The sequence below is a fragment of the Hyaena hyaena genome, unplaced genomic scaffold (genome assembly GCF_003009895.1).
Source record: "Hyaena hyaena isolate Hyena2069 unplaced genomic scaffold, ASM300989v1 scaffold_16, whole genome shotgun sequence".
NCBI lineage: Eukaryota > Metazoa > Chordata > Mammalia > Carnivora > Hyaenidae > Hyaena > Hyaena hyaena.
In genome coordinates, this window is record NW_024080650.1 from 4,603,216 (window position 1) to 4,629,971 (window position 26,756).

Here is a 26,756-nt window from a genome sequence, read left to right on the forward strand (position 1 = left end):
CGTAGGACTGAGGTAAAGATACTAAACAAAAAGGAAGTTTTCTGTTGGCACAAAAGATTTACATGAATACTTTTCAAAATGTTGTTATATTTGATGGGATGGGTCAATTATAGATTTATAATACTGGCAGAAATAACACTGCAACACTGAGGTGGACAGAGATAAGTTGGTACACAGTAGCAAAAGCACCAATCTTAATTTAACATTTTATACTGAAATCTTAGGTGTACCCTATTGTTTCTATTTTTTTTTTTTTTTTGGACTCTTTAACATTTGCCATCCAATAAAGCAGCACATAGGCTCCACTCTTAAATACTTGATCATAAAAAGTCATATGCTAAGTGCTCACCTCAGAAGACATTTTTTATCATCCTTCCCCAAAGACGTTACACATTGTAGGCTTTGCAGGCTTACAAACACTCAAATCATGTAGCAATGCCATAGCTCTCAGTGAGGATTTGGTCCATAAAAAAGTCAAAATTTGGCTTTCTCTACAGTCAAAAGCCAACCTGGCTAAACCTTGTTTACTTTTTATTACAGTCATTATTTTGGATTTCTTTTTGTAGTTAAAGAGTTTTGTAGCTAACAGGGCTCATAGGCACCAGTTCAGGTTGTAAGTATGCACTCATGTGGTGCAGGGACCAGTAAAGTGGACGAGTCCTGCCTGTGACCCCATTCAGTGCTTACACTTCAAAGGGAAAGAAAGAAGTGGGATTGCCTACTCATTGCTACAGGAGCAGAGCTCTAAGCAAGTTGGGGTGGTTTAGCAGGTCTAGCAAGCGATGAATGATGAAGAAACTAAGAAGAAGGTAGAAGTTTCTAATCAGTGAAAAGGCACCCCGCTCCAACTGCTCCCACATAAAGCAATGCACTTCTATTCCAAAATCTAGAGTCACTTTTATTTAATTTTCCTGATTTTGACTTATATAAAACACTATTATTTAGTTAAACTGATATAGCAACATAAGGAAGCATGATTATTTTTTTATTTTTTAAATCAAAATCGTGTTTCCATGATTTAACTTCTAGATTAAATATATTATCTACAGGAAAAATCCATAAAATCCTACTGAGATGTTAACCTAATTTTAAATTATTTTAGGTTGATGTTTTTCCTTTAGTTTTATATTCAGTAAATACTGAAAACAAACCTAAAGGACTTAAGTGGAAAGAGATTAAATTAGATGTGTACTTATCAGTCCATTGAGTAAAAACCCCATCTTTTGCCAGGATGTTTAAAAAAAAAAAAATGTTTACTGTAGCCACAGATGCTCCAACTTTTAATGGACCTTCTTTACCAAACTGTTTTCTCCTCTTCCTCCAAATTTTTAAAAGTACTGTTGAAAAAGAATGTATATTTTTCCTATTATATAATTAAATACTATTTCGGGCCCAATTGGAAATTGGCCTTACATTTATAAACAATCAAAGTGGATTTTATTTCTTCATTCCTTCCCTTCTGGTCAAACATTCCACTTAAAAAAAAAAGTTTTAATATATGTGGGTGGGAAAGGGGGAGGTTTAAGCAAAAAACCCAAATGATGAAATCTTTTTTATTCTATACCTCTGAACTTGAACTTAATGATCTTTGAAAACTTTGTTTCAGAGAAAGAAATCCAGTGACAGAAGGGTAGGCCCCACTCAGCAATGATCGAGAAAAGCTTCCCAGTATTAGGGAGACATAACTGCCCCATCAGAACCATGGTGCGTGGGGTAAGGATGTGTCAGAGATGAACATGGCAGGAGGAGTAGGAAGAGCCAAAGTCAAGGTTTTCCCAGTCTCTCAGTTCTGTGATGGCTTCAAACTCAAGACGCTATTGCTGTCTGAAGAGAAAATCTATCGGAGACTGTTAATGAACCTCACTGTACTCGAGGATGAGCCTGTCAGGTAACTGAGTTGGAAAGATGAAAGAGCTTTCCATCTCTAAAAATTAGCTTCTGTCAGAATAAAAACCTCCTTTGTGTGAGGCTTGCAATAGACCCATCCATCTACCAGAGGGTAGAAAGTTTCAGCACCTCCCCCTCCTTCAGTGAGCCCCTGTTCAAAGTTAATATGAGGTAAGGGTCATCTAAACAGCCAGGTAGGAGTATACTGCATATTTCCTTATAAAGATGACAGAAACTTTTTGAATTTCATAAACGTGTACTATTTGTTTTTCTGTCTGGCCCCAAGGGGTGTAGGATCAACTTTAGACATCTTTCATAAGCTTGGAATCTAATTTTATGAATTTATTCTAAGACATAAATCAGGTAAGACAGAAGTAGATGGATGGATTCTTTAAAAGAAATCAGGCCCCCTGGGTACTTTTACTAGATTGAGTATTGAGAGATTTACAGGGATAAAATTCTTTACAAGATTAAGGAAGAAGGAAACGAAACCAAATCTTTCATTTCCAGATATTCACTTTCATTAATTCTTTCACCAAAAGGACATCAGTGAAAGAAAACCAGAAATGGTTTTGCAGTTAATAATAAAGTGGTTCAAGAGCCAGGGAACCCCTTGAGATGGAAGCAAAACAACAAAGTATTCAAGTTTCTTCACAAGACTACCTTGTACTGGCAACACTTAGGGCACTTCTGGCTTCAAAAGGAATATTGCTGAAGGAACTTAAAAAAAAAATAATTACTACATTTTGGCAAAAAACAAAACCAAAAATCTCTCCTGTAAAACTCCTACTTCCTTTTGAATCTCCAAAGGTTACACCACTTCATTCAACATGCTTGGCAGTCACGGCTCCATGGGCTTTGGTTCCGGATTATGTAAACCCTCAAGTCAAGAACGAACGCAGCTGACGTCAACCCGCCGCTGTCTGCGGCCCATCACTGAGGAAGTTTTGTGAAGCGTGTGGGGCGCCTGCAGGCCCACGGTGGGAAGGTTGGAGATACTAAAGGTAAGAAATCATAACAAAGGAGATTTGGAGAGTTGGGATGACGTCCAAGCTCTTTTCTACCATAATATCCAGGGCCCTCTCATTTTCTACCTCTAAAAAAGTGTCCCTCCACTGTGGTGGCTGAGGTTTCTTATATTTGACAAAAACGAATACTTCACACAAGACTTCCACAAGGGTCTGCACGTGTGAGGACGCTCAAGTTGCTCTGCCTTCATTTTATGGCGCCTGCGGGGTGCTTAAGGTCAAAACTCTCTAGCCCCCAGCAAATGAATTTGTGCCCATGCCAAGTGTTCAAACAGATCCTAACACCATGTTTATTTTTCTGTTTCCTGATTGTCATGCCTGAAAGACCCTCATTAATATACATGAGGCTTAATGCCACGACACTACATGACTAGAGACCGTTTTTTAAGAGAATGTTGTTCATTCAGGAAAAAGTACGGATTTGATTTACACTGCAGACCAGAGGGAAGCGGACGCAGTCCTTCGGTCTGACTTCTCGGAAACACCATCGTTAGACCTACGGTCCCTTATGGGCATGCTGACTTCTGCGCTGCCTCAGGGAGTCTTCCGCGACCTCGGCATCGGCTGGGCCGGGCTGCGCAGGCGCGTCTTCTGCAGGCTCGGGCGCGCCGTCCTCCCGGACCTCCCTCAGGGGCCCGCGGTGGCGGGCGTCTTTCCTCTCCTCATCCGCGCGAGCGGCCGCGCTGTCCTCCTCGTCGTCGTCCTCCGCTTCGTCCTCGTCACCAAGGTCTTCCTTCTCTTCTTCGTCATCTACGAGGCTGTCCTTGTTTTCTTCTTCATTTGAATCATCTTTTTCCTCCTCTGCATCCTGCAAGCGTTCAGCTTTGTCAGCCTCCTCTGACCTCCGAGTCTGCTCTGTGGAGGGAAGAGAGGGGAACGTCCTCTGGATAAAGTGGTCGTTCCGCAGTCAGCTGAGTGTGCTTAGCTGTGAAACGGAAGGGTGGGGCACGTGACCGTTTTCTCCAATCTGCAGGGATGTTACCACACAGCACAGATCTCTGGCTGCCGGTGCCCTGCCTCCATTCAGGGCTTCTCCTCTCTGGAGAGTTCGCTGACTGTGTTGCCTGGTAGAGCACAAGGTTCCTTCCTGCTTACTCAGTGACCCACTCACTAGTCATGATGATTGGTTCAGAAATGTGCCTTAAGCCAAGCCAATCACAGGACTTCCCAGGAGTCTTTGGCCAGAGTGGAGAAGAAAAGCCTTCTCTCTTTCTACAGGAATTGTCAAACTGATAAAATGTGAGTCAGGGCTGTTGACAGCCACTGAATCAGCCACATAGAAACAGAAACCTAACATCCCTTGGGCTGAGCTTGCAACCAGAACATCCCTAGATTTTTTTAGTTATCTGAATTAATAAAATTTCCCCTTTTTCCTAAGTTACTTTAAACTGGGTTTATGGTGTTTTTTAGACTTCTAAGGAACAGTATATAATGTTCTAATTATTTTTATTCTAATTCTAATTATTATTATTCTAATAATTTTCTAATTATCTCTGGAAGTCTCCAAGTCTTGAAAACTTCAAGAACTGAAAAGAAATAAAAGTTTAGTTACACTAAAAAAAAAAAAAAAAAAGTTTAGTTAAACTTCCACACAAAATTAACCAATTATAAGGTCTCATAAAAGTCTTCGTGCAAAGTCTCAAAACTAGGAATAAAAACATGGAAACCCAGCACTGTTTAGTCCCACAGTGTGGAGCAGTGCAAGGATTTGGGGAGACTGTTCTTATAGGATTTAGGATAGCTACTGGTAAATGGTTGAGACTCGCTAAATGTGAGTTCTTCTCCCTCACTCTCCAGTGTGAATGAAGGAAAGGGTGTCAGCTAATTAATGAAGGGCATATACCTAAGGGGAAAAAAACAATTGCCAACATGAAGTATTTCCTTATTTAGGGGAAGAATAAAATAATTTTTGTTCAAATCTGACCTGCAGAGAACATATTTCAAAGAATTCGGTAGTGGTGATGGTTCAGTCACCTAGCAAGCCAGGGGGAAAAAGTCCAGTGTTTATCTGAGCACAAAAAGGGCTTATCACAGCATTCTAAATATACTCTATCACATGAGTTTATCATACTTACCAGTGCACTCAGATAAATGCTTTGGAAGTGGTACATAGAAACATTCTGATATTACCACCAAGACCTAAAGGGAAAAAGTGATTTTACAGTGAATAGATATGACATTTATTACCAAAGAACCTCAAATTTAGTTCTTGGATCTATAATCAGATATTCACAGACAAATATTTAACAGTTGGTCAAAAGTCCTCAAAAAGGACAAGGGTACAGTTAAGAATATCCAATTTTTCAAATGTAACAATGTAGGAAAATATTATTGATTTATAACAGGAGTCAGGGGTCACAAAGTCAAATGTCTATAGAGAGCCCACCAAAAATCGGTAAATCAAACAGGTATAAGAAAATGGCCAAGTCTAAAATGGCCTTTTTAAAAACACTCCTCTGGACAAACAAAACTAGTCTATATAGGGCTGCCTCTCACCAATGACTGAGTAAAAGGCTATTTCAGGGTGTAGAACTGTTAAGAGTACCATAAGAAATTTCTACAGATATAAATTGCAAGAAAAGTCATCAATGATATGAACTATACCCTATTTTAGACAGTGATGGACTTGGGTTCATCTCTGACCATACTGCAGCATGAATGAATCATTTTCTACTTACTAGAAACATCCCTCTCCCTTGATAAACTACAGGCACCTTAGGGGCAGGTTCATCCCAATCTCTGTTCCATGTCCAGCCCAGCATGGGTCACAGGGATGAAGCTATGGGATGTGGGGTACACTTAGCTGGACCCAGAATAAGCTGCTGCCATTCTTCACACTTTCCCCTGAAGCACCACACAACATAAAGATCCAACCAGGAAGAAGTAGCCCATTCAGAAGGGCAGTGTATGTCTTATATATAGCTGCCTCCCGACTGGGGCTTACTTTGAATAATTGCCCAGTCTTAATAAGATAGTAATAATACTTCATACATTAGTGTTTTAAAGTGTTCTAAAATGTTAAAGAACCTAATATCATAGTCCTTTTGATTCAATTTCATAATCATCATATGAGTACCCTACTTTGTGTTCAGGATTATCACCATCTATATATTCATTTATCACTTTACTCAAAATTTGGTTCATTGGGTTCAAGGTATCATGTTAACTTCTATGAGGACAAGTTCAAAAAATGGGCAAAAAATAGCAGTTTAAATATAAAACAATATGGAACATGAACTTCATAAGAAAAATGAATAAAGCACTTTGACAGATATTTCAAAGATACAGATATTACAACCAGTCATGGGAAGGATCAACAAACAATGACCATTTGAGGGGTGGTTGGCTCAGTCAGTTAAGTGTCCGACTTCAGCTCAGGTCATGATCTCTTGGTCTGTGAGTTTGAGCCCTGTATCCAGCTCTGTGTTGACAGCTTAGAGTCTGGAACCTGCTTCGGATTCTGTGTCTCCCTCTCTCTACCCCTCCCTGCTCATGCTCGCTCTCTCTTTCTCTCTCTCTCAAAAACAAAAAACATTAAAAATTAAAAAAAAAAAAAAGAATGACCACTTTAAGGAGACAGAATTTAAGGACCTGGGCATAGTCCAGAGCAGATGGGTAGTACCAGCTGCCTGGCTTGTCTAAGTTACATCAAACTAGACCATGGGGGCTACTAGATCCAGAGAAAGCCCTGAATGCAAGGCTGGGGAGACCGATGTGGTAGGACAGTGGGATGCACAAGGCTCTGTGGATTGGAGAGGAACAGCTCCCTGGGCCAATTAGAGGGCTAGGAATAGAGTATATACTTGATTTCTAAAACTGGGCCCTTTGCTGACATGTGCAAAATAACACTTAGTATAATATTTCTGCCATCTTGAGGCTCAATTAAGAAAACAAACAAAAATTTAAACCAGCAGCCTTGTTTTTGACTTCCCATCTTTTAAAATTAGGAAAAAGCAGAAAATATAATAAGCTTATGGCAAACAATGACTTGATCAGGAACTCACTTCTCTATGGAAAACATCCTGCCCTCCTGGCCACTGTAGAAATTAAACTCCATAAAGATTCATACAGGGAAGAACTTCCACGTTCAATAGGACCAAACCTCACATGACTGCATGCCTGGGCTCTGCTTTCAGCCCTCAGTTAGTGGCAAAAGTGACACACAAGACTGAACTGCACACCTGCAGACCTCCCTGAAGGCAACAATTCTGGCTGTTGTGTGCTGCTTTTAGTATGTATTTCAGTTGTAGAAAAGGAATCAGAGATATGTGTTTGGTATTTTATGGAAATGAATTACCAGAAAATTTCTGAGTCTACTACTGCTTTGAAATTATTATTATTTTGTTAAATAACCTTATTCTCCCAATTTCTTATGAAGAAACAAAATTCTATATTATTTAATCACTTGAACAGACTAGAATCAACTCTCTTGTTTCTTCAGGCTGATTATTTGAATCTAAGTTTCCAAATGAACTTAGGACGTAGGCAGGTGTGACTTCATTTCTTGAATTTAAAGTTGACATCAAAGATAAAATTCAAAAACCCTTTATGCTGAGAAGAGTTTCCAATGGTTTTCCAATAGGCTCACACTCAACCTACATTCTCTGTAACTCCACTTGAGAATCACCCAGGATCTCATGGTGTTCCTCCTACAAAAGCCTCACACTCATGTGGCCCTAAAAGACACCACTAGAACAATCCAGCACTAGACCATACATGGGAGAAGCATATTTATATCCAGTCAAATTTAGATCCAAAGTGAAATACATTGAGGCCAGACCATCAGGGACATGTTAGTTCTAAGATTAATGCAAGCTAATGAATGACATATCTGAGTTCCATCCCCATCTGTGAAGCTAACACCAGTAGTCAGATCTCAAATATAAGCCATAGAATGAAATAAACATGTCTGCGGCAAAACCACATCGAATCAAATAAAAGCCTCCTCAGCTTCTTGGAGTATGACTTTGTCACCCTGTTATATATCAATATGTATAAAAGCAACTGCTAACATTTTAAGCTTATTTTTTTAAAAAGAACTTGCTAATTTAAATATAGTAAAAAAGAAATAAATAAAAAGAACTTGCTAAAGACCTGAAATGTATTATACAATGTAAGGACAGACTTACCTTAAGTAAATACATTTATTATTTCAATTCTTACTTAAAACATCTAGGAAGAAAATGCACAGATGCCTACTAGATACTACTTTTCACACCAAAAGAAGACATGGTAATGTGCTTTGCATATTATTTTTTCCCATAATAATGACTGTATTTTTTATCTACATTATCTTACAAAATCCACCTTGGGATAACCAGAATCCTTGTATAAGCAGCTGGTCAGGATTAGAGATTCAATTGGAGGATATGAACAAGAAAAAAAATCATCTTGTTCACTCAAGGAACAAATTCACAGGTTTGGCCTTATCACCACAGTGTTCTAATCAAGTAGGCAATGTGTGAAATCACAGCTGACTCGGTTGTCTTGGAAACTGACTATGAATTCATGTAAGGTCTCCAATTCTTTTATTACCGCTATATTCTGGGTAGCACACATCTTCAAGATATTTCAGGATTAGGAGATAATAATTTAATGAATTTTCCATTATATCTCAGATTACCACTGAAAGTAATATCAAACAAGTAAATGCTACTTAACTTCTTAGATTATACACAAAATGGCATTTGTTTATGCATCTTTTCTTTCATGGCTGCTTTCTAGTTTTGCATAAAATCCATGTGGCTTTACAGAAAGGGGGAAAATGGCATTATCCCTTACCAGACCCATGAGAAGGCCAAAAATCAGAGTGGCCATGATGAAAAAGACATAAGAGCACCAAGCAGGAATTCCAAGGGTCACTGTGAAATAGTTGTGAAGATGCTGTAATCAGAAGAAAAAAATAAAATCTTTACTTATTACCAAACATGTTTGAATCTCCCCCTCTAGCTATAACTCAAGTCTGCAAATTATTTCTTCATGTATGAGTTCCCACAAAGGTCATCCAGCCTGCATCTATATGATTCTTCAAGAACAAGTCAACTTTTACAACACTGAAAACCTAAGAGTAATTATCAAGGTCATATCTTGACCTCTGTTCTTGAGTTCTATTTCTTCGTTCATGATCGGGTACAACTCTGGCAGAATTGTTTTTCTAGCCCCTCCTTTCATCATGATAGATTCTTTATGGTCATTCTCCCGTAATAATTCTATACCTCAACTTTTACTTATCATGTGGCATCCATAAAAAATTAAACTTCTTAGGCCTTTGCCAATTTTTAAGTAGAACTAAATTGCTACTTACAGAGCATCAACCATTTAAAATGTCTCAATACTTCCTTTTTCTAATCAGACCATCACTCTACTCCACCCATCCTCGACAACCTTCCTAACTCACCATAAAACTGAAAATATAATATTACACAGAAGAAAGTTTTTCCAGTTAATTCATTACAAACAAATGAGATTCCATCAGTCTTTTGAGTAGATATCACATCCCTTCATGCTTACTGTTCCCTCGGACCCTATTTGATGTCAGTCATCTTAAAAAATGAGTGAAAAGATACCATCTTTGCTAGAAATTATTTATATGCTAAGCCATATAGATATGAACCTACTAGTTTGGAGTCAAGGCCCATTTAAATGTGGACGTTTAGGAGCCATGCTTCACCATGATGGCTTAGTGAAGCCCTTACAGCTGTGTTAGGCTTCTTACAGCTCCAAAACAGTCATTCACTACAATCCAAGTAATTATTGGGCATATGACAAAATGGCTCCAAGCTAAATGCCACAAGCAAGCAGAGATAACAACTGAATGACTTGCCTAGAACTGATGAAGTTTATGACAATGAGTCCTAGTTTCTATTTTAATATTTCTCAAAATCCAAATTACTCAAGTATCTCCTGTTGGCTTCTCCATTTATAAATGCCAATACAATTAAATAATATACTTTATTCTGGCTTAATTCTGAATGATAAACCAACAAACAAAAATCTAATTGGTCTAGAAGAATCTGAGATCTCCTCTCTCCCAATTTCTCATTCATTAGAAAAGATAGATCTAAAGACCCAGGAAGCATTTTACATACTGATACATGCAAAATGTTCAATAATTATTATTATTGAATAAAAAAAGATACTAGCAAATCCTTTAGTTATTCACAGGAAATGCAAAAAACTTGTGATTTGTAAAGCTATCATCTATCCTCTGTTGATAGAACTGGTCATCATTCTACTTTAGCCAAGGCAATTGTTTTTTAAGAATAATCTGGGGTGCCTGGGTGGCTTAGTTGGTTAAGCATCAGACTTCAGTTCAGGTCATGATCTCACAGTCTGCAAGTGCGAGCCCCGCATCAGGCTCTGTGCTGACAGCTCAGAGCTCAAGCCTGCGTGGGATTCTTTATCTCCCTCTCTCTCTGCCCCTCCCCTGCTCTTTCTCTCTCTCTCTCAAAAATAAACATAAAAAAAAAAAAAAAAAAGGAGAGAACAATCTAACATTGTGCTGCCCAGTAGGCAAAAGAGGTATTTGGAATAGCAAAAGTTTGCTTTATTCAAATTCTGTTCAGTGTAAGTTCTAAAATGTATCATACAAATTCTGTGTATTCATAGTTTATGCTTTTCCTGATGACTCAGTACCACTAACAGGATTAAACTCTGAAATGTGCCAAAGAATTAAAAAATATGGAAAGCAAGTCTGGCTTTGTGCTGACCCATAGAAGTACATATTCTGGGGGGCGCCCGGGTGGCTTAGTAGGTTAAGCGTCCGACTTTCGCTCAGGTCATGATCTCGCGGTTCGTGGGTTCGAGCCCTGCGTCGGGCTCTGCGCTGACTGCCAGCTCGGAGCCTGGAGCCTGTTTCAGTCTGTGACTCCCTCTCTCTCTGACCCTCCCCTGCTCACGTTGTCTCTCTCTCTCTCTCCTAGAAATAAATAAAAAACATTAAAAAAAAAAGAAGTATGTATTCTGGAGCTTGCTCTATAAATATCTGTCTATATGGCTAGAAAGAATAATGTCCAGTTATTAGTCCTTCCGGACAGTGTCTTAGGCCCTTTCTGCAAAATAAATGATTAAAGTAACTTTAAAGAATTTTCCTAAGTTATTTTCTAGAATTCAGTAAATTATTTGCCTTTGAATTATTGCATTCTGAGTCAGACATTTCTTAGTGCATTCAAAATATCTTCTTATTGTAGCAAGCTCTGCTTCAATTTTCTGGTATCAGCTTACTCTTTAAAGGATTTATTTGAGCTTCCTTACTCTTTAAAGGATTTCTTTGAACCTCTTAGAGAAACCCTGCCATCTTGTGGTCTTTTAGTTGATTAATATTAAAGCCTCATTAACCAAGTTGTGTTTTTACAACTGCAAACATAAATCCTTATCTGCTTACTTTGTCTGAGTCCACAATAGTTTTAGAACACCTTAAGAGTGCTGGGGTTTGTGGTACTGGGTACTTGAAGTTTTGTTACATATATGTTTTTAAGTAATAACTGATTCAAACTGATATAACTCAGTTTTGGATTCCTGTATTTCTGTCTCTTTAATCACCAAAGTGACAGTTTTCACTTGTGGAAAATACTAATCTTGCTCAATATTATATCTCACTATAAGGAAGCATCTTACTCTGTTTCCTAAAGAAGCACATAAATATCACCTAATGGGCCTGATGAATTATACCATACTATTATAATAGATAACTGAATTAGAGCCAATTTTTGGCTGGATACAGATTTGAGAGGACTAAATGAAGACACCATTACAGTAGAATAAGTGAGAAGAACATTCTACCCAGTGGTCAGATGGATTAAGTAATAGAGTAAGGCCAAGGCATCCATGGATCAGAGACAGAGCCTTATCTCTATAGAGAGATCTGTAACTGATCTGGGATCAGAACTACTGCAGGTCAGGTTAGATGCTTCCCAAGGGCACCCATGAAGCCTAGTGTTGCACAGTCTCATTAGAGCTAGGCTGGGCCTGAATTATAGAGAACCTTTTGGATTTAGATCCCTTCAATGTCACAGGATATACTCTGAGGAGTTTGGGGACAAATCCAAGACCCCTTTCAAACACAGATCAGAATCCTCAAAACATCTGCCCTGCATGGGAGCAGCTCAGAAAGACTTTCTCTAGTAATGGCCAAGCGTTCACTTCACCTTCAATGTTTTACTCTCACACTTGCAACAAGACACAACCTCATAGCCTCTTATAGCCATTAAGAGAAGTACTTTGTGGGTTTACACCATCTCACTGTAATATGGTTCTAGATCATTTTACCAGGAAAAACACCCTCAAAACAGTAAGAGGTGAGATGCCATTATCTAAAACACAGAGAAATGTTTTGAGAGCTTTAAAATATACTCTTGTTAAATGTTGGTGTGGATGTGGAGAAAAAGAACCCTCATGCACTGCTGGTATGAATGCAAACTGGTGCAGCCACTGTGGAAAACAGTAAGGAGTTTCCTCAAAAAGTTAAAAATAGAACTATCATGTGATCCAGTTAATTCTACTACTGGGTATTTACCCAAAGAATGTGAAAACACGAATTGGATAAGCTACATGTACCCCTGTTTTTTACAGCATTATTTACAGGAGCTAAATTATGGAAGCAACCTGAGTTTCATCAATAGATGAGTAGATAAAGAAGATGTGGTACAATCTGGTACAATTCCACATGTACAATGGAATATTACTCAGCCATAAAAACTGAAATCTTGCCATTTGCAACAACATGGATGGATCTAGAGTGTAGAATGCTAAGTAAAATAAGTTATCAAAGACAAATTCATATGATTCACTCATGTGGAATTTAAGAAACAAAACCAAAGAAAAAAAGACACAAACCATAAAACAGGCTCTTAACTGTAGAGAACAAATTGATGGTTATCAGAGGGGAGGTTCATGGGGGATAAGTGAAATAGGTGAAGAGGATTAAGAGTTCACTTATCATGATGAGCACTGAGTAACATATAGAAAGGCTGAATGACTATATTGCACACTTGAAACTAATATAGTACTATTTGTTAATTACACTAGAATTAAAATTTCGAAACGTATTCCCACTTTGAAGAAAACCACTCTCGTCATTCTCCAGTATAAATACTCATGGCCTTTAATTCTCATTGTGAGGTATTTATAAAGCATTAAATCTTCTCCATCATAGATTGGACAGCATACCTTACTGCCCGCATCTTTGCATAACAACCATAACACTGAAGTAAGTTACATACTATGTTAGCTCAGCAAGCAGCAAAAATTCACCAAATCAAATAAATACTGAAATGCATGTAAATGCTAAACTAGTTCACAAGCGTACACATTGTACAACTGGCATACAACCCTATTTTAATCTTGCTATCAGCCTGGATTAAAACATAAATGAATAAAAAGATAAAGTATTCCTTATTGATTAGTCAGAGGTAAAAAGTAAAATCATGACGACAAATAATTAATGAACACAACTAACAGGAAACAGTTACAAAGTACTGATTAGTTACTAGGTTCTATGCTAAGCACTCAAAGTATTCTAGTGACAACAGTTTATAGCAGGGAAAACTAATGGGTTCAGAGATACACACACAAGGTGGAGAACAATGTGTTGTCTCTGGAAGACAGAAAGATAATACCTCCCTGAACCACTGTCACCAGCTGTGAAAAGAGATGAGAAGTCAGAAAGACTGGGGGGCGCCTGGGGGGCTTAGTCGGTTAAGCGTCCGACTTTCGCTTAGGTCATGATCTTGCGGTTCCTGGGTTCGGGCCCTGCGTCGGGCTCTGTGCTGACTGCCAGCTCAGAGCCTGGAGTCTGTTTCAGTCTGTGACTCCCTCTCTCTCTGACCCTCCCCTGCTCACCCTGTCTCTCTCTCTCTCTCCTAGAAATAAATAAAACATTAAAAAAAAAAAAAAGAAAGAAAGAAAGACTGGAAAGTCTCTTCACACATGTGCCACAGACCACATCCCCGCTTCAGGATTCCAAACCCCTGACTGTGGCCTCAGACTCAGCAACAGTGCTTCCCAAGTTCAATCTCTTGCCTTCATGACATTAGCCTCACCTTGTACTATCCTTTATATTATTAACATTTTTCACTAAGTTGAGTGACTTTTTATAAGTTCAATAAAATTTCTTTGAAAATTTTAAATTTTCAAATATATTCAGTACCAATTCCGTATCTAGAAGATGTCTATCCATTCTTTGAGAAATTCCTGGAGTTGTACATCTTCCAGGCTTCAGGGACTCTTATGAGGTAGACAAATGTCAAGACTACATATGAGGATAGGTGTTATAGCTAAAGTGGTGGTGACTGCTTGGAGTTTATATAAAAATTAAAATACATAGGTGGATACCATCACCACTGGATTGGGAAGACAATCTGAATTTTAGTGATTGGACAGAACAGTTGAGATTATTCCCCCTCCTTTCCCCACAAATTACCCACCAAGGATCCCTCAGACTCCAGGGGACAGCAGGAAGCTCACAGGATCTGGCTTATAATATTATTCAAGGAACTTCTTCACCAAGGGTTTATTCAAGCAAGAACATATGGGAGGTTGGTGTAGAGTTAAGAAAGCCAAATGTAGAACCCAACACAACCCCTGAGTTCATAGGAAATCGGCTGTGTGGGTGTCTCCTCACCAAGCAATTTTGACATCCTGAGGACAAGCTCTTCTTTCCAAATTGCCAGACCCAGCAGGCTGGCGTCACTACTAGAGCAAAACTCAAGGACTTAAGGATTAGTTCAGTAGGCTCTGACCTTATAGATGTTGCTCTTCTTTTTATTTTATCTTTTTCATTACAGAAAAATACACATACAGAGCAAGATAACAGACTTTTAAAAAAAACAGCCATAATTTCAGTATCAGAGATAGATATTGTTGATATCTAATTAATCTCCTTCCAGGCATTTTCCTGTATACACATAAAAACTCCATATGAATATAACATTACACAAACTGTTTTGTTATTTTCCCCCACTTAATAACATGCAATTTTCCCTAGAGAAGTATTATTTTGATGTTTATATAATTTATTTGGAAAGAGAGAGAGAGTGAAAAAGTACTGGCACGTGAGCGTGAGCAGGGAAGGACCACAGAGGGAGGGAGAGAGAAAATCCCAAGCAGGCTCCACACTGTTAGCACAGAGCCTGATGTGAGTCTCAAACTCACTAACTGTGAGATTATGACCTAAGCTGAGTTGGAGGCTAAACCAAGTGAGCCATCCAGTTGCTGCACCCCCTCTCCTCAAAAGTATTACACATAACCAGACATCATCTGTGTATCCACAACATCTCAGTAGGATAAGAGATTGTGGGTGGGCATCAACAACCTTATCTCATTGGTATTAGCCTCTCTGTGTCTTTCTTTCTTCCCTAGTTTGATTTTCTTTTGATTTTCTTTCTTGAAGACTTAATACTCATTTAGGTCTCTCCATTCCCTCTCTTTCTCTCTCTCTGTTCTTCTTCTTCTCTCTGCTCTCCTGTCTTTCCATGCTGCGTTTTTCTTGTTCACTGTTAATATGATTGCACTATAGTTTTATATTGTCTAAACAGATTATGCTCCCCACGATTACACATTCAATACTGATGAAAGGATCTTGGGCAAGGGAGATGGGCTGGCTAAATATGCTGAGTGGGCTGGGTAATCAGGTAGGAGGACTGGCTCAGTAGGTGGTTCTTTGGGTGCAAAAAGGCAAGATTACACCTGAAGGTTGAAGTGGGAACTTAACAGAAAGCTAAGGATTGGGCCTCACCAGGCTGGAAATCATACCCTCTGTGAATAAGAGGGCCAGGGCTCTATTCTGGAAACAGGTTGGGAAAGCCCTTCCCAGAGATTTCATTCAAGTCTGGTATTTCTTATTTATAAGAAAAGAAGAAACTACAAAAGTTATCAAGAGGCTTGGAAACCTAGATACTGATACAGAGGGCGATACCTGATTTCTATCACAGATTTTTAAGGTAATGAATACATACACATGAAGAAATCAAATAATCTACAGACCTACCATTTATGTTCTCTTAGTCACGTTATCCCCCTGCACACACACACACACACACACACACACACACTGTATAGTCTGGGCAAATACATTAGTGATGCCAATAAACATTAATGGTCTAAATTTATCATTTAAAAGAATTACTTGTTGCTATATTCATTTTGCAAGACTCGTTTAAAACAGAAAAACAATTAAAAAGGTTGAAAGTGGAAAAACATTCCAGGCAAATACTGATGAAAAAGAAAAAAAATATGGTATTAATATTAGATAAAAGTAACTCTGTAGACTGTAAAATATAACTGTGTGTCAAATTTAACGGTTTATTCTATAAAACTATCTTCTTTTGCCCTCCTGTTAAATATTGGAAAATATATTCTAAATATACATGTGTATATAAATATCATATATACTCTACTTCTCAATCACTAAGAAGAACATCTTAATTGGTTATTCGAGACAGGTCATATTCTATTCTCCAAACTGCCCTTTTTTTTGCAGCCTGACACATCCACACAGCATCTGTCCGTGCTGCCCAGGGCTGGAGTGCTGTGTGTATGAAGATACAATACCCACTCCTGGCCTTGACACAGCAATGCCACACATCGTAATTATTTGCATGATAAAATGAAAAATTGTAACTCTTTACCTGAACTCTTGCTTATCAAAGCACAAAATGCCAAATTATATGAAGTCAAAGCAATTGTTTTTCTTCCCAAACACTGTATTTGAAAATGCACCTCTTTTACAATGTATTAAAGTGATGACCAACTTCCTCTAAGTTTTTCTTAAACAACTAAACAAATTCATCTCTTGACCTGCCCTTAGTATAGGTACTATGCCAAGATCTTACTCTCATGACTTCTGACATCCATCCATTATGTATACACTGTTGAATTAGATGTTGTAAGGCTACAAGGTTCTCAGATGGCTATCAGAATATATGACTCTGTCAACCTTTAGTGTCAACATACTGCAAAAGGCGAAATCCTTACTCTCAACTCTCAGTTGGCAATTCATAATTCTCAAACCCTGAATAAACTTCTCACCAGTGTTAAGAAAACAGTAGAAGGAAACCATATAAAACTCATTCTATCTGTAGAGATGGAAAATCCAAGTTATTATTTAATATCATACACAAATGCCAAAAAAAATAATTAACAAACATTAACTAAGAAATACTGAATCCAAGTGACAAACTTAGTTTCTGTTTTTAAAAAATCTTGCAGTTACTATTCTATCTCACAAGGCAGAAAATAAAATATAACTGAAAAACTGGGATGCAAAAGGTTCTTCTTAAAGTTCCTAAACACACACCAATGTGCATGAGAAACAGAAGAGTCTTCATGAAATCCTTGAATGTAAAGTTCCAAATATGACATTATGACTTAGAATCATAGCTCTGAAAAGACAAATATAAGGACACTCCTAGAGGTTTTTTAAAATACTCTAAGGATATATATTTAATTCTACAGCAAATTTGTTAAATTTGGCAAGATTTAGCCCATCCCACACATAAATGGAAGTAAAAGATTACTAACACATTCAAGATTATATAATTGTTCAAATTTTAACCTAAATAACAGTTCTAACTCATTGAAATGACTCAGGGAAATGATAAAATCACATATAGAGGGGACACTCAAAAGTTTTTCTTAAAGGGCCAGAGAGTAAATATCTTAGGCTTGTGGGCCAAGGTCTCTGTCACAACTACTCAACTCTACCATTGTAGCATGAAGGCAGTTCTAGATGGCAGGTAATGAATGAACATGAATGTGTTCCAATAAAACTTATAAAAACAGGTGGCCAGCCCCCAAGATACAGTTTGCTGATCCCTGAAAACCAGAATCACTTTCAGGCATAGATAATCTTTGATCTGTAAGGAGATTATGACAATGCAAAAATAAGATGAAGTAAAACCACATAAGCCCTTTCAGCTTTGATAAAGGGATTCATCACTGATCTAAGAAAATAGGATTTTGACACAGTAGTTACAGGTCTTTGTTCAATTTATGCCCTTCTACACAGAGACACATTTCTACTGGGGACCCCACATGAAAGCAATTGTGTGGCTTAAGAGGAAAAGTGAAATTATAGAAGTGCTTATAAGTGTGTACTTTCCTATTGCTTAGAAGCTACATTCTTACTCTTTAAGAATCTCTCTGCAAAGATAATCCCAAAAGGTATATTTAAGATTACTCACCCATATCTTGCCAGAGATGCTAAAAAGACCAGCCATTCCAGACATCCTAAAGAAGAGAAGAAGAGCCACTGGTGATGTATACTACGAAAAAATAAACCAAAACAAAGCTCAGGTCATAAGGATCTGCCCCTCCACTTTTTGCAATATGTTGTTCTCTCTCTTGGATTCATTTCCATTCTCATAAAGCTTAGATTTCATAGCCTTCATGTCAATTCTCTGCTATAAATACATTCAACCCCCTCTGGCCCTTTCTCCCGCCATTGTACATGTCTGGCAAAAAAACCAACACTGGGCAGCTGCATGTCTCTGGGGAAAACCACATGACCGACTGGCTGCTCTCCCTTCCCAGTCACAAACCTCAGGAAGCACTCAATACTGCATGTTTTAGGTTCTACCTGAGATGATAGGTGATGTCTTTTCCCTCTCTCCAGACCTTCCACACCCTCCCCTTCACATGCATACTCAGCTAACAAATACTCCTTGTATGTCACTGAGAAATCAGAAACCATTATGTGAGCTCTCTCATCGTCCCACCATCAAATCTGAGCCTGGTTATACCTGATCCACCTCCTCCTGTTACGGCAGAGAAAGCCTATCTGCTCTACCACAGTCTAATTCCACTTGTGCCTTGGATCCCATCCATACCTTTGGTCTTGTTAATGACTTGGTTCTTTTTGCCACTCCTTTTCCTGCATTAGTAATTTTTCCCTTTCTGCTGGATCACTTTCTTCTGCCTGAAAACATGTTCTATCCTGTCTTTTCTTTTAAAAAATGCATTCTTGGACTTCACAAATGTCTTCAAAGAGTAGGCTATGCTTACTGTTTCTTCTCCTCACCATACCTTTAACCATCACATCTGGCTTCCACCCTTACTACTACAGTATCACTACTTGTCAAGGCCATGATGACTTTGCACTGCTTTACCAAACATCCATGTCTCAGACTCGATCTTCTTTTACCCTCAGTAACACAGGACACAAGTGATGACTCCCTCTTTCTTGAGTACCCTTTGCTTAGCTTCTAGGAAATCATACACCCTTAAGTCTCCTCTGGCCTCACTGGCACTCATTTTCAGTTTCCTTTTGCTGACTTCTTCTCTACTTGTCTTCTTAATTTTGGGGTATCTGTTGGCTCAGTCCCAAGCACTTTTCTTTTTACCTCTCTCAAGGTGATCCCCTCCCTTCTAACATTTAAATACCATCTACATGCTTTGTATTTGTGTTCCTAAATTCTCCATAGAGACCCATTTCTATACATTCAACCTGACAGCTCTAGAAGGAAGTCTGCATCTCAAACTTACCATGTCCAACACTGAGCCCTTGATTTTCTCTTGTTCAGATCAGTAACTGATACCAAGACCTACCCGGTACTCAAATCAGAAACCTAGATTTTTTTGTGAATCTTCCTCTCCTGCACCTTAGCAAAATCTACCTTCAAAGCATATTTTAAATCCACCCATTCTCTCAATACCTACTGCTGTCACCCTGATAGGCACTACCACCATCCCTAGGCTGGATACAGCAACACACTTTGAACTGTTTCCCCTCATCAATTTGTGCCCCTCCCAACCTCTCCTCCTAAGAGCCATCTTCTAATTATATGCACTGATAACATCCAAGGTCCAAACTGAGACCCAGACCCATATGATATGGCTCCTGCCTGCCTCTCTTTCTTGGCATATGCCACTTCCAATCCTTTTCCCTGTGCTCAACCTTGGCCACGTTTTGGCTCCTCAACATGATGAGCTCTTTCCAAACTGGGGCCTATGGCTGTGCTACACCCATTGTTGAGAAATATTCCTACCCCTGCTCTTTATCCAGCTAGGTCATTTTATCCTTCAGATCTGCCTGCCTCTCATCCAATTAGTCCCTGTCTTAGTAAAGGTTTGTTTATTTTTAATAGCCATTATCCAGATTAAGATTCTTTAAATCCCTAGGGTTTTTTTCTTAATCTATCTTACTTTAAGTTTCATAAGGAGACCAGAAGGCCCAACTCTGTCTTGCTCCTTGTTAAATATCTAGCACCTAGAATAGCATCTGGCATCAAATCAGTACTCAAATATTTGTAGAATGAAATGCCAAAGATGAGCTGCTTTTATAGTAAGCTATGTATTTCCTGGTGTTATATAAAATATTATTTCATGATTTATTCCTGAAATATTGCATGGTTTGATTCTATTTCACCAGTATTCCCAATACTTGTATAAACTAACATAATATTGACTACGATTATCACAATGCATTTAAATTTAAAACCAACTCTGGAAAAAGTTAGTATGGTCTGGCATTGTGTACTTCACCAAGAATTATACAGTTTACCATCATGGACAAAAGTTACCCCCAGCAGTGTTATGCTAGGCAGTCAAAGACACTGTAGATTTTATTTTCCACATAGATACAACAGCAATTCCTTCAGAAGAAAGAATAGTAAATAGTATTCAATATCATATTCTGTAAAGAGAAAACAGTTGATATGGCTTAGTACAAAAGCTAGAGGAAAGTCATTTGTAATCTACCTGAATCTGGATACTTAATTCCTAGTATACTAATAACTGGCTGAAACACATGTGGGTCATAAAACCAGAAACACAATATGGGCCAAGCATGGTCATGCATGGTCTGGGTAATCAGAAGTGAATATGAAGAAAAATGCAGACTTTGAAGGCCTATGGCCTATTAACTTGATACCTCCTGTTTTATAAAAACAGCCTGTCATAAAAAAAAAATAAGTTACGTCAGAGAAGCTGGGGATTTCCAGCCAGTCAGAGGCTCAACTGACTGCCATTTCTTCTCTAAGATATAATTCTGAAGGTCTTCATAGATTCCTGGGCCACGGTAACGGCGGAATATTCCATCCTTTGCACTATAAATTATAAAAACAAATAGAAAATAAATCTATTAAAATGATAAGTGTTACAGGTAATAAAAACCACAACTAATTTTATATGTGAACTCAAATTTGAGTTTTGACTTGGCGCAAACGAAGAAAAAAATTATAGTTAAGCAGACATCAGAAAGAATTAATAGAAATATTAATCTATTACAGATGAGAAATTCCAAAACAGCAAGCACATATGCTATGTGCAATTTATCATTGCACAATTTGGGACACAAGCAGGGTTCTTGGCAGTGTCTAATCTATCAAGTTACTTTTTATTATTTTTGCTACCAATGATTTCAATTTTTCTTTTACAACATGAAACAGTAATTGTTATCAAACTTTAAAAAATTGCAACTACAGTTCCAAATTTATGTCATTCAAATACCTCCCATTAAAATGAACAAAACACCTTGTATTCTCTAGGCCCCTCAGTCTTCCTCTTATTTTCTTGCCATAGTCCAGCTTCCTACGGGAAGGGTCTACACTTGCCATTTTCTCCTCATGTATTACTCATTCACTACTCATGTGATTGGTGGTTCAGCTTCCAGGACTCCATAGAAACTGCTCTGATGCTCACTGGCACTGTTCACTTGTGAAAATCCCTTACTTTCTCCTTTGTTGGCTTTTATGACATGAGCTCTTTGGGCTTCTTCCTTTTACTCTGACCACCCCTGTTCAGTTCCTCACTCTATCTTCCTTTGCAGATGTTCTAATACTGGTCAACACCAGGTTCTATCCTTAACCTACTTCTCATCCCAGAGTATAAGTTCTCTTTAGATACATTGCATTTTTATGTACCTCGATGTTGAGGAATCCCAAATACATGTCTTTAGTCTAGATCCTTCTTCTGAGCTTGATACTGAAATCAAACCAGCACCAAAACTTCTCCATTTGGAATTAACAGAGGCACTTCACACTATCTTCTCCATTCTGGCCTCTATCTTCCAAAACTTCTTCTTATTCTAATGGATCCTCAATAGCTTTTGCGGGTTCTACATGGCTTATTGGTAGTCATTACAGGCTCTTCCTTCCTTATAGCTGATTAGTCACCATGTCTCAGTTATCTCATATCCTAAGTATTTCCAGGATCCATTCCTTCTTTTCCCTTCCCTATCACTCTACCTGAGCCTCTCTAACTTCATCACCCAGGATGATCCAAATGTACTCCATGGGCCAGAACCAGTTATAGTCCTCAGAAGGTATCTCATTTTCTCCCAGGCTTTTCCACGGTATCTCCTATATCTGGAAAGGTTTTCTCCACTCTGTCTGCTTAGCCCAATTCCTACCTTTTATAGCATCAGAGAAATCACTTTTGACTACCCCTGTCCTACTCACTGCCTGACATTAGGTACCTTTTCCCTACTGTATTCTGGGTGTCACTCTCTCCTATCAGCTATCATTCAATGCACACATCAGTCTTTCTCTCTTCAAATTTTAAGCTGAATGAGCCATGGTTATGTAAAGCAACTTAGAATTCTTGATGCACATCTGCTCCTTTCAAATCTTTTCTGAAGTTTCTTGTGTTTAATCAGAAAATTATTTAAACTTACTGAAAAAATGCTGGGAGAGTAGTGACAAAGAAGCGGCCACTTAAACCTGTAAGAGGCACAAACAAAAAAAGTTACAAGTCAAACTCTGACTACCCCAACCACCTAATGTACATTGTAAGAATAAGTGGCCTTGAGCTTGTTTTCATAGCCATGTAATTAAAATCATTCCAGCTATTTAATCACATTTACTAGTTTTTTTGTTTTTTGTTTGTTTGTTTGTTTTTGCTTTTTATTTTTTAACTTAAAGAATCTTATTTTTATCCACTTTTATTTACCTGCCACTTTCTGGTCACTGACAGACAATTTGCTTATCTTTGATGGGTTTCACTAACGTTTTCTGGCTTGTGCATTGGTTAGAACTGTATGGTGGTTAAAAAGATAGATTTTAGAGTCATGCAATCTGGGTTAAATACTAATTCTCCAGTTACTAGCTTTGTGACCTTAGATAAATTACTGAATCTTTCTGTGAAATGGGTATACTAAAGCCTGACTGAATTGTTCTGAAGTTAGCTTAGATCAGTATGTTAATTGCTTAGCACATATTAAATATAATGGCATGTAAATAAAAATAGCACATATTAAATATAAATTATAGACAGCATATCAGTTATAGGTTTAAAAACAACAAAGAATATGAAATAATAAGATCATTATAACTTCTGCATATTTATCAAATTTGTAATTTCTATCAAGGAACTCTATGTACTTTAAATGGATTTTTTTCAATTTGTGTTAGCAAATCCTTACAAAACCATAACCACATATCAAATGCTTTGCTAGGTACATGTGAAAATAAAGATAAATAAAACACTTAGTCATTTATCAAATATTTACTGGCATCTTCTTTGTTCCAGGGACCGTGATAATGGCTCAAGACACATAGATAAGGAAAAACATACAATCTTTGTTTTCACAGAGCTGACACTCTAGTGGCAGAAGGAGAGAATTTAATCAGGTAATCGTGACCAGAAAGAGAGATGGATGATATGAAGAAAAGACACACACAACAAAGCTTGCATGAGATTAGTTGTAAAGAACAGGTCCCTGGTATTTAAACGTTCACTGGTAAGTAAAGTTGATGTGGGCAGCATGATTGAGTAAGCCTGGTTCTGGCAAAGAAAAAAACTAAAGCCCCCCACCCCCACCCTATCCAGCATGGTAAACTGGCAGAGATAGCATTTCCTCATTTCTCATCACTTCTGCCTTTCCCAAGGAAGAACAGTATGGACAAAATCAAATGCCTATGTAAATGATGTGGCTCAAATTTTACGTCTCTGGAATGACTTGAAGTTTGAAACACAGAAGGTTTATTTTTAATAACAAAGGATATTTGTTGATCCCCACTTTATAAACTAAATCTATATTCAGTAAAATAATTTATTCATTAATGATGAGTCTTCCTGAAGAAGGGCTCTCTATTTTTTCTCATATCCAACCAAGCAACTCTAAAACATCACCTATGGCACTTATAAGCAAACACATTATTCTGAAGGCAGTAAAAGTCAATGTTACAAAAAGAAACATAAACTTCATACATTTATCATTGTACATTTTTTTAAAGGTTGTACTGGCAGTAACAGAAACACAAGTGACCCGGGAAGTCAGCTGAGGACTCTAACAAGTATCTCTGTCTATGGGGCATTATCACCTGTAACAAGCTTGGAACTCCACTCTGCCAAGGAGCAAAGGCATTTTTTAGTAGAGTTCCAAATCTAAATTGCCAGGGAAAAAGTACTGGTAATCCTAAAGACCTAAAAATTATTATATGTTTTGCTTATTACAAACAGTTTCATATCTCAGTTCTTTCCTAGCTACAGATTGTTTTGACCACTCCAAATTTTATACAAGGGGAGTTACAGTGTTATGGAATTATGCTTTACTGATGCGGCCTTTAAAATGGAATACACAAACAAATTAGTATCCCATCACTACTTCAAGTTTCTATTTAGGTTTATTTTTATCAGAAGACATAGGATTTCTAACAAATACTAGGCATCACCGAAGGCAATATTTTTAACGAATTCTTTAAAATCCTTCATATGTTCTTGGTCATCATTGGCAATGGCAGTAAGTTAAAAATAAACAAACAGAAGAAATATTTCATGAAACACATTAACTTACAACAGTATTTATAAACAATGTTTCCAGATTCACAGGCCAGTTTGCCTGAAGTCAAACTCCACTTCTGGTTCTTATTAGTTTTTAATCTGGGACAGTAAATTTAAACCATCAGTTTTCACATAAATAGATATTATTTCTATCTCAGTACTTTTTAGTATTAAATGACTTTATATTTATAAAGCACATAGAATACAGTGTTTGATATAGAATAAGTACTAAATATATGCAAGCTAATATGTTGTATATTTAAATCTCTGATTCAAAGTTAGGATAAAATAGGATGTAATAAACTAATTTAGTGTTAAGTGCTTTGGAAATCACACACTATTTTGGATAACATATCTTAAAAATAAATGTGCCCATGAAAAAACTTAATACAGAGAAAATAGTGACAGATAGTCTCAGAATTTTCTGTATTTTCCCAGTTGAGACAAGAAGGATGCTTATCCTCAAAACTCCTAGAATAAACATTATGACAACTTTATGGCTCTTGATGTGAACTGCTGGGTTGTTTTCCAGAACTACTGTACCAATTTACAAGACCATCAGTTAAGGTTCATTTCAAATAAAGATCATTTTTGGGGTGCCTGGGTGGCTTGGTTGGTTGAGCATCAGATTTCAGCTCAGGTCAAGATCAGTTCATGATCTCATGGGCTTCGAACCCTGTGTCATGCTCTGTGCTGATATCTCAGAGCTTGGAGCCTGCTTCCAATTCTGTCTGTCTGTCTCTCTCTCTGCCCCTCCCCCACATGCTCCTTCTCTCTCTCTCTCTCTCTCTCTCTCTCTCGTGCGTGCACGATCTCAAATGAAAAAAAAAACATTTAAAAATTAAAATGAAGATCGTTATTAATAAATCATAACACCTCAAAACTGCTTTCATTTATGTTTCTTCGGCAGTATTTCTTTAAATGACAACCCATGCAGGATACTAATAATAAGGTCATAGCACCTAACTCACATATGAGATCAGTTTGCTGTCTGGGATAATATACCATCACTGAGGCTGTATTCAGGACAATCAACAAAAAATCAAGAACAATTAATGTAGCCCTGAGATTATGTCACACATCTAAGTCCTTGAAGATCTAACACCATAGGAAATCACTTCAAATAAATGTCATTTTTGGGAGATTAACAATGTCAGAAAGCTTTGGGTTTCATGCCAGTGCTCCAAAAATGTCTTCTAACCTTTAGTACCAATACTATCAAGTATCAGGGGAAACTTTCATTATCTGAAAAGTTAAAACATGACCATCTTGGAACAGAGAAGCAACATCTGAGGTTGCGAACTTCAAATTTTAAAAAAAAGTGTGGATCTTAAGAAAGGATTACAACAACAGATCAGCAGCTCATTTCAAAGTCTGCATAATGATTCACTGCAGCAAACTTTAGAAAGTGTAAAAGAAACAAGTGCACTCTTAAACCTTTAACTAAAAGAGATAAAGTTTGGCCACAAGGTCTCCCAACATTTCTGCATGTCTTTTCTACTTTAAGGGAAACTCTACTTTAAATGAAAATTGATTGCAACATAAAAGGGGCATTAATCCAAAATTCAGGAAAAAGTTTTAATTTCTTATTAGCAAGCTTATCTTAAACATGAAAGCTTATCTTAAAGAAAAAAAGAATTAAAAGATTATAGAAAGAAAAAATGATATCATGGAACTATATTTTGATATGCAAAAACACAATGTAAATTATTTAAGTTAAATATTTAATAATAATAATGGAGATAGCTACTAGCTTCTGTTCTACTATTATTAACTGTGTTACTTTGGGCATGTTATTTAACCTCTTTGAGCTTCAGGTCTCTGAGTATTATGGAGATAAATAGTTCTCCCTAGAGTTGTTATGAAACTAAAATGTATGTAAGTGCCTAACAATTATAGGCTGAAGTAAATGCTTAACTAAATGTTAGCTATTATCACCAAAAGAGCAGCAGAAGGAAAGGAATAAAAAAACCCCAAAAAATGGGGTGCCTGGGTGGCTTAGTCGGTTAAGGGTCCGACTTTTGCTTAGGTCATGATCTCGCGGTTCGTGGGTTCGAGCCCCACATCGGGCTCTGTGCTGACTGCCAGCTCAGAGCCAGGAGCCTGTTTCAGAGTCTGTGACTC

At 37.6% G+C, this 26,756-nt stretch overlaps 1 protein-coding gene across 1 annotated transcript in view; it reads right to left on the reverse strand.

Annotated features, from left to right (window-relative positions):
* Window positions 1–224: 224 nt before the first annotated feature.
* Window positions 225–26,756, reverse strand: part of TMX4 (thioredoxin related transmembrane protein 4) — a 43,280-nt gene continuing 16,748 nt past the window's right edge. The window contains exons 3-8 of the mRNA XM_039224368.1: window positions 22,525–22,570; window positions 20,828–20,956; window positions 18,095–18,140; window positions 8,697–8,798; window positions 4,991–5,054; window positions 225–3,770 (exon numbers count right to left, since the gene is read on the reverse strand). Coding sequence (XP_039080299.1) covers window positions 3,412–3,770; window positions 4,991–5,054; window positions 8,697–8,798; window positions 18,095–18,140; window positions 20,828–20,956; window positions 22,525–22,570 — 746 coding nt within the window. The 3' untranslated portion in view covers window positions 225–3,411. The remainder of the gene's footprint in view (window positions 3,771–4,990; window positions 5,055–8,696; window positions 8,799–18,094; window positions 18,141–20,827; window positions 20,957–22,524; window positions 22,571–26,756) is intronic.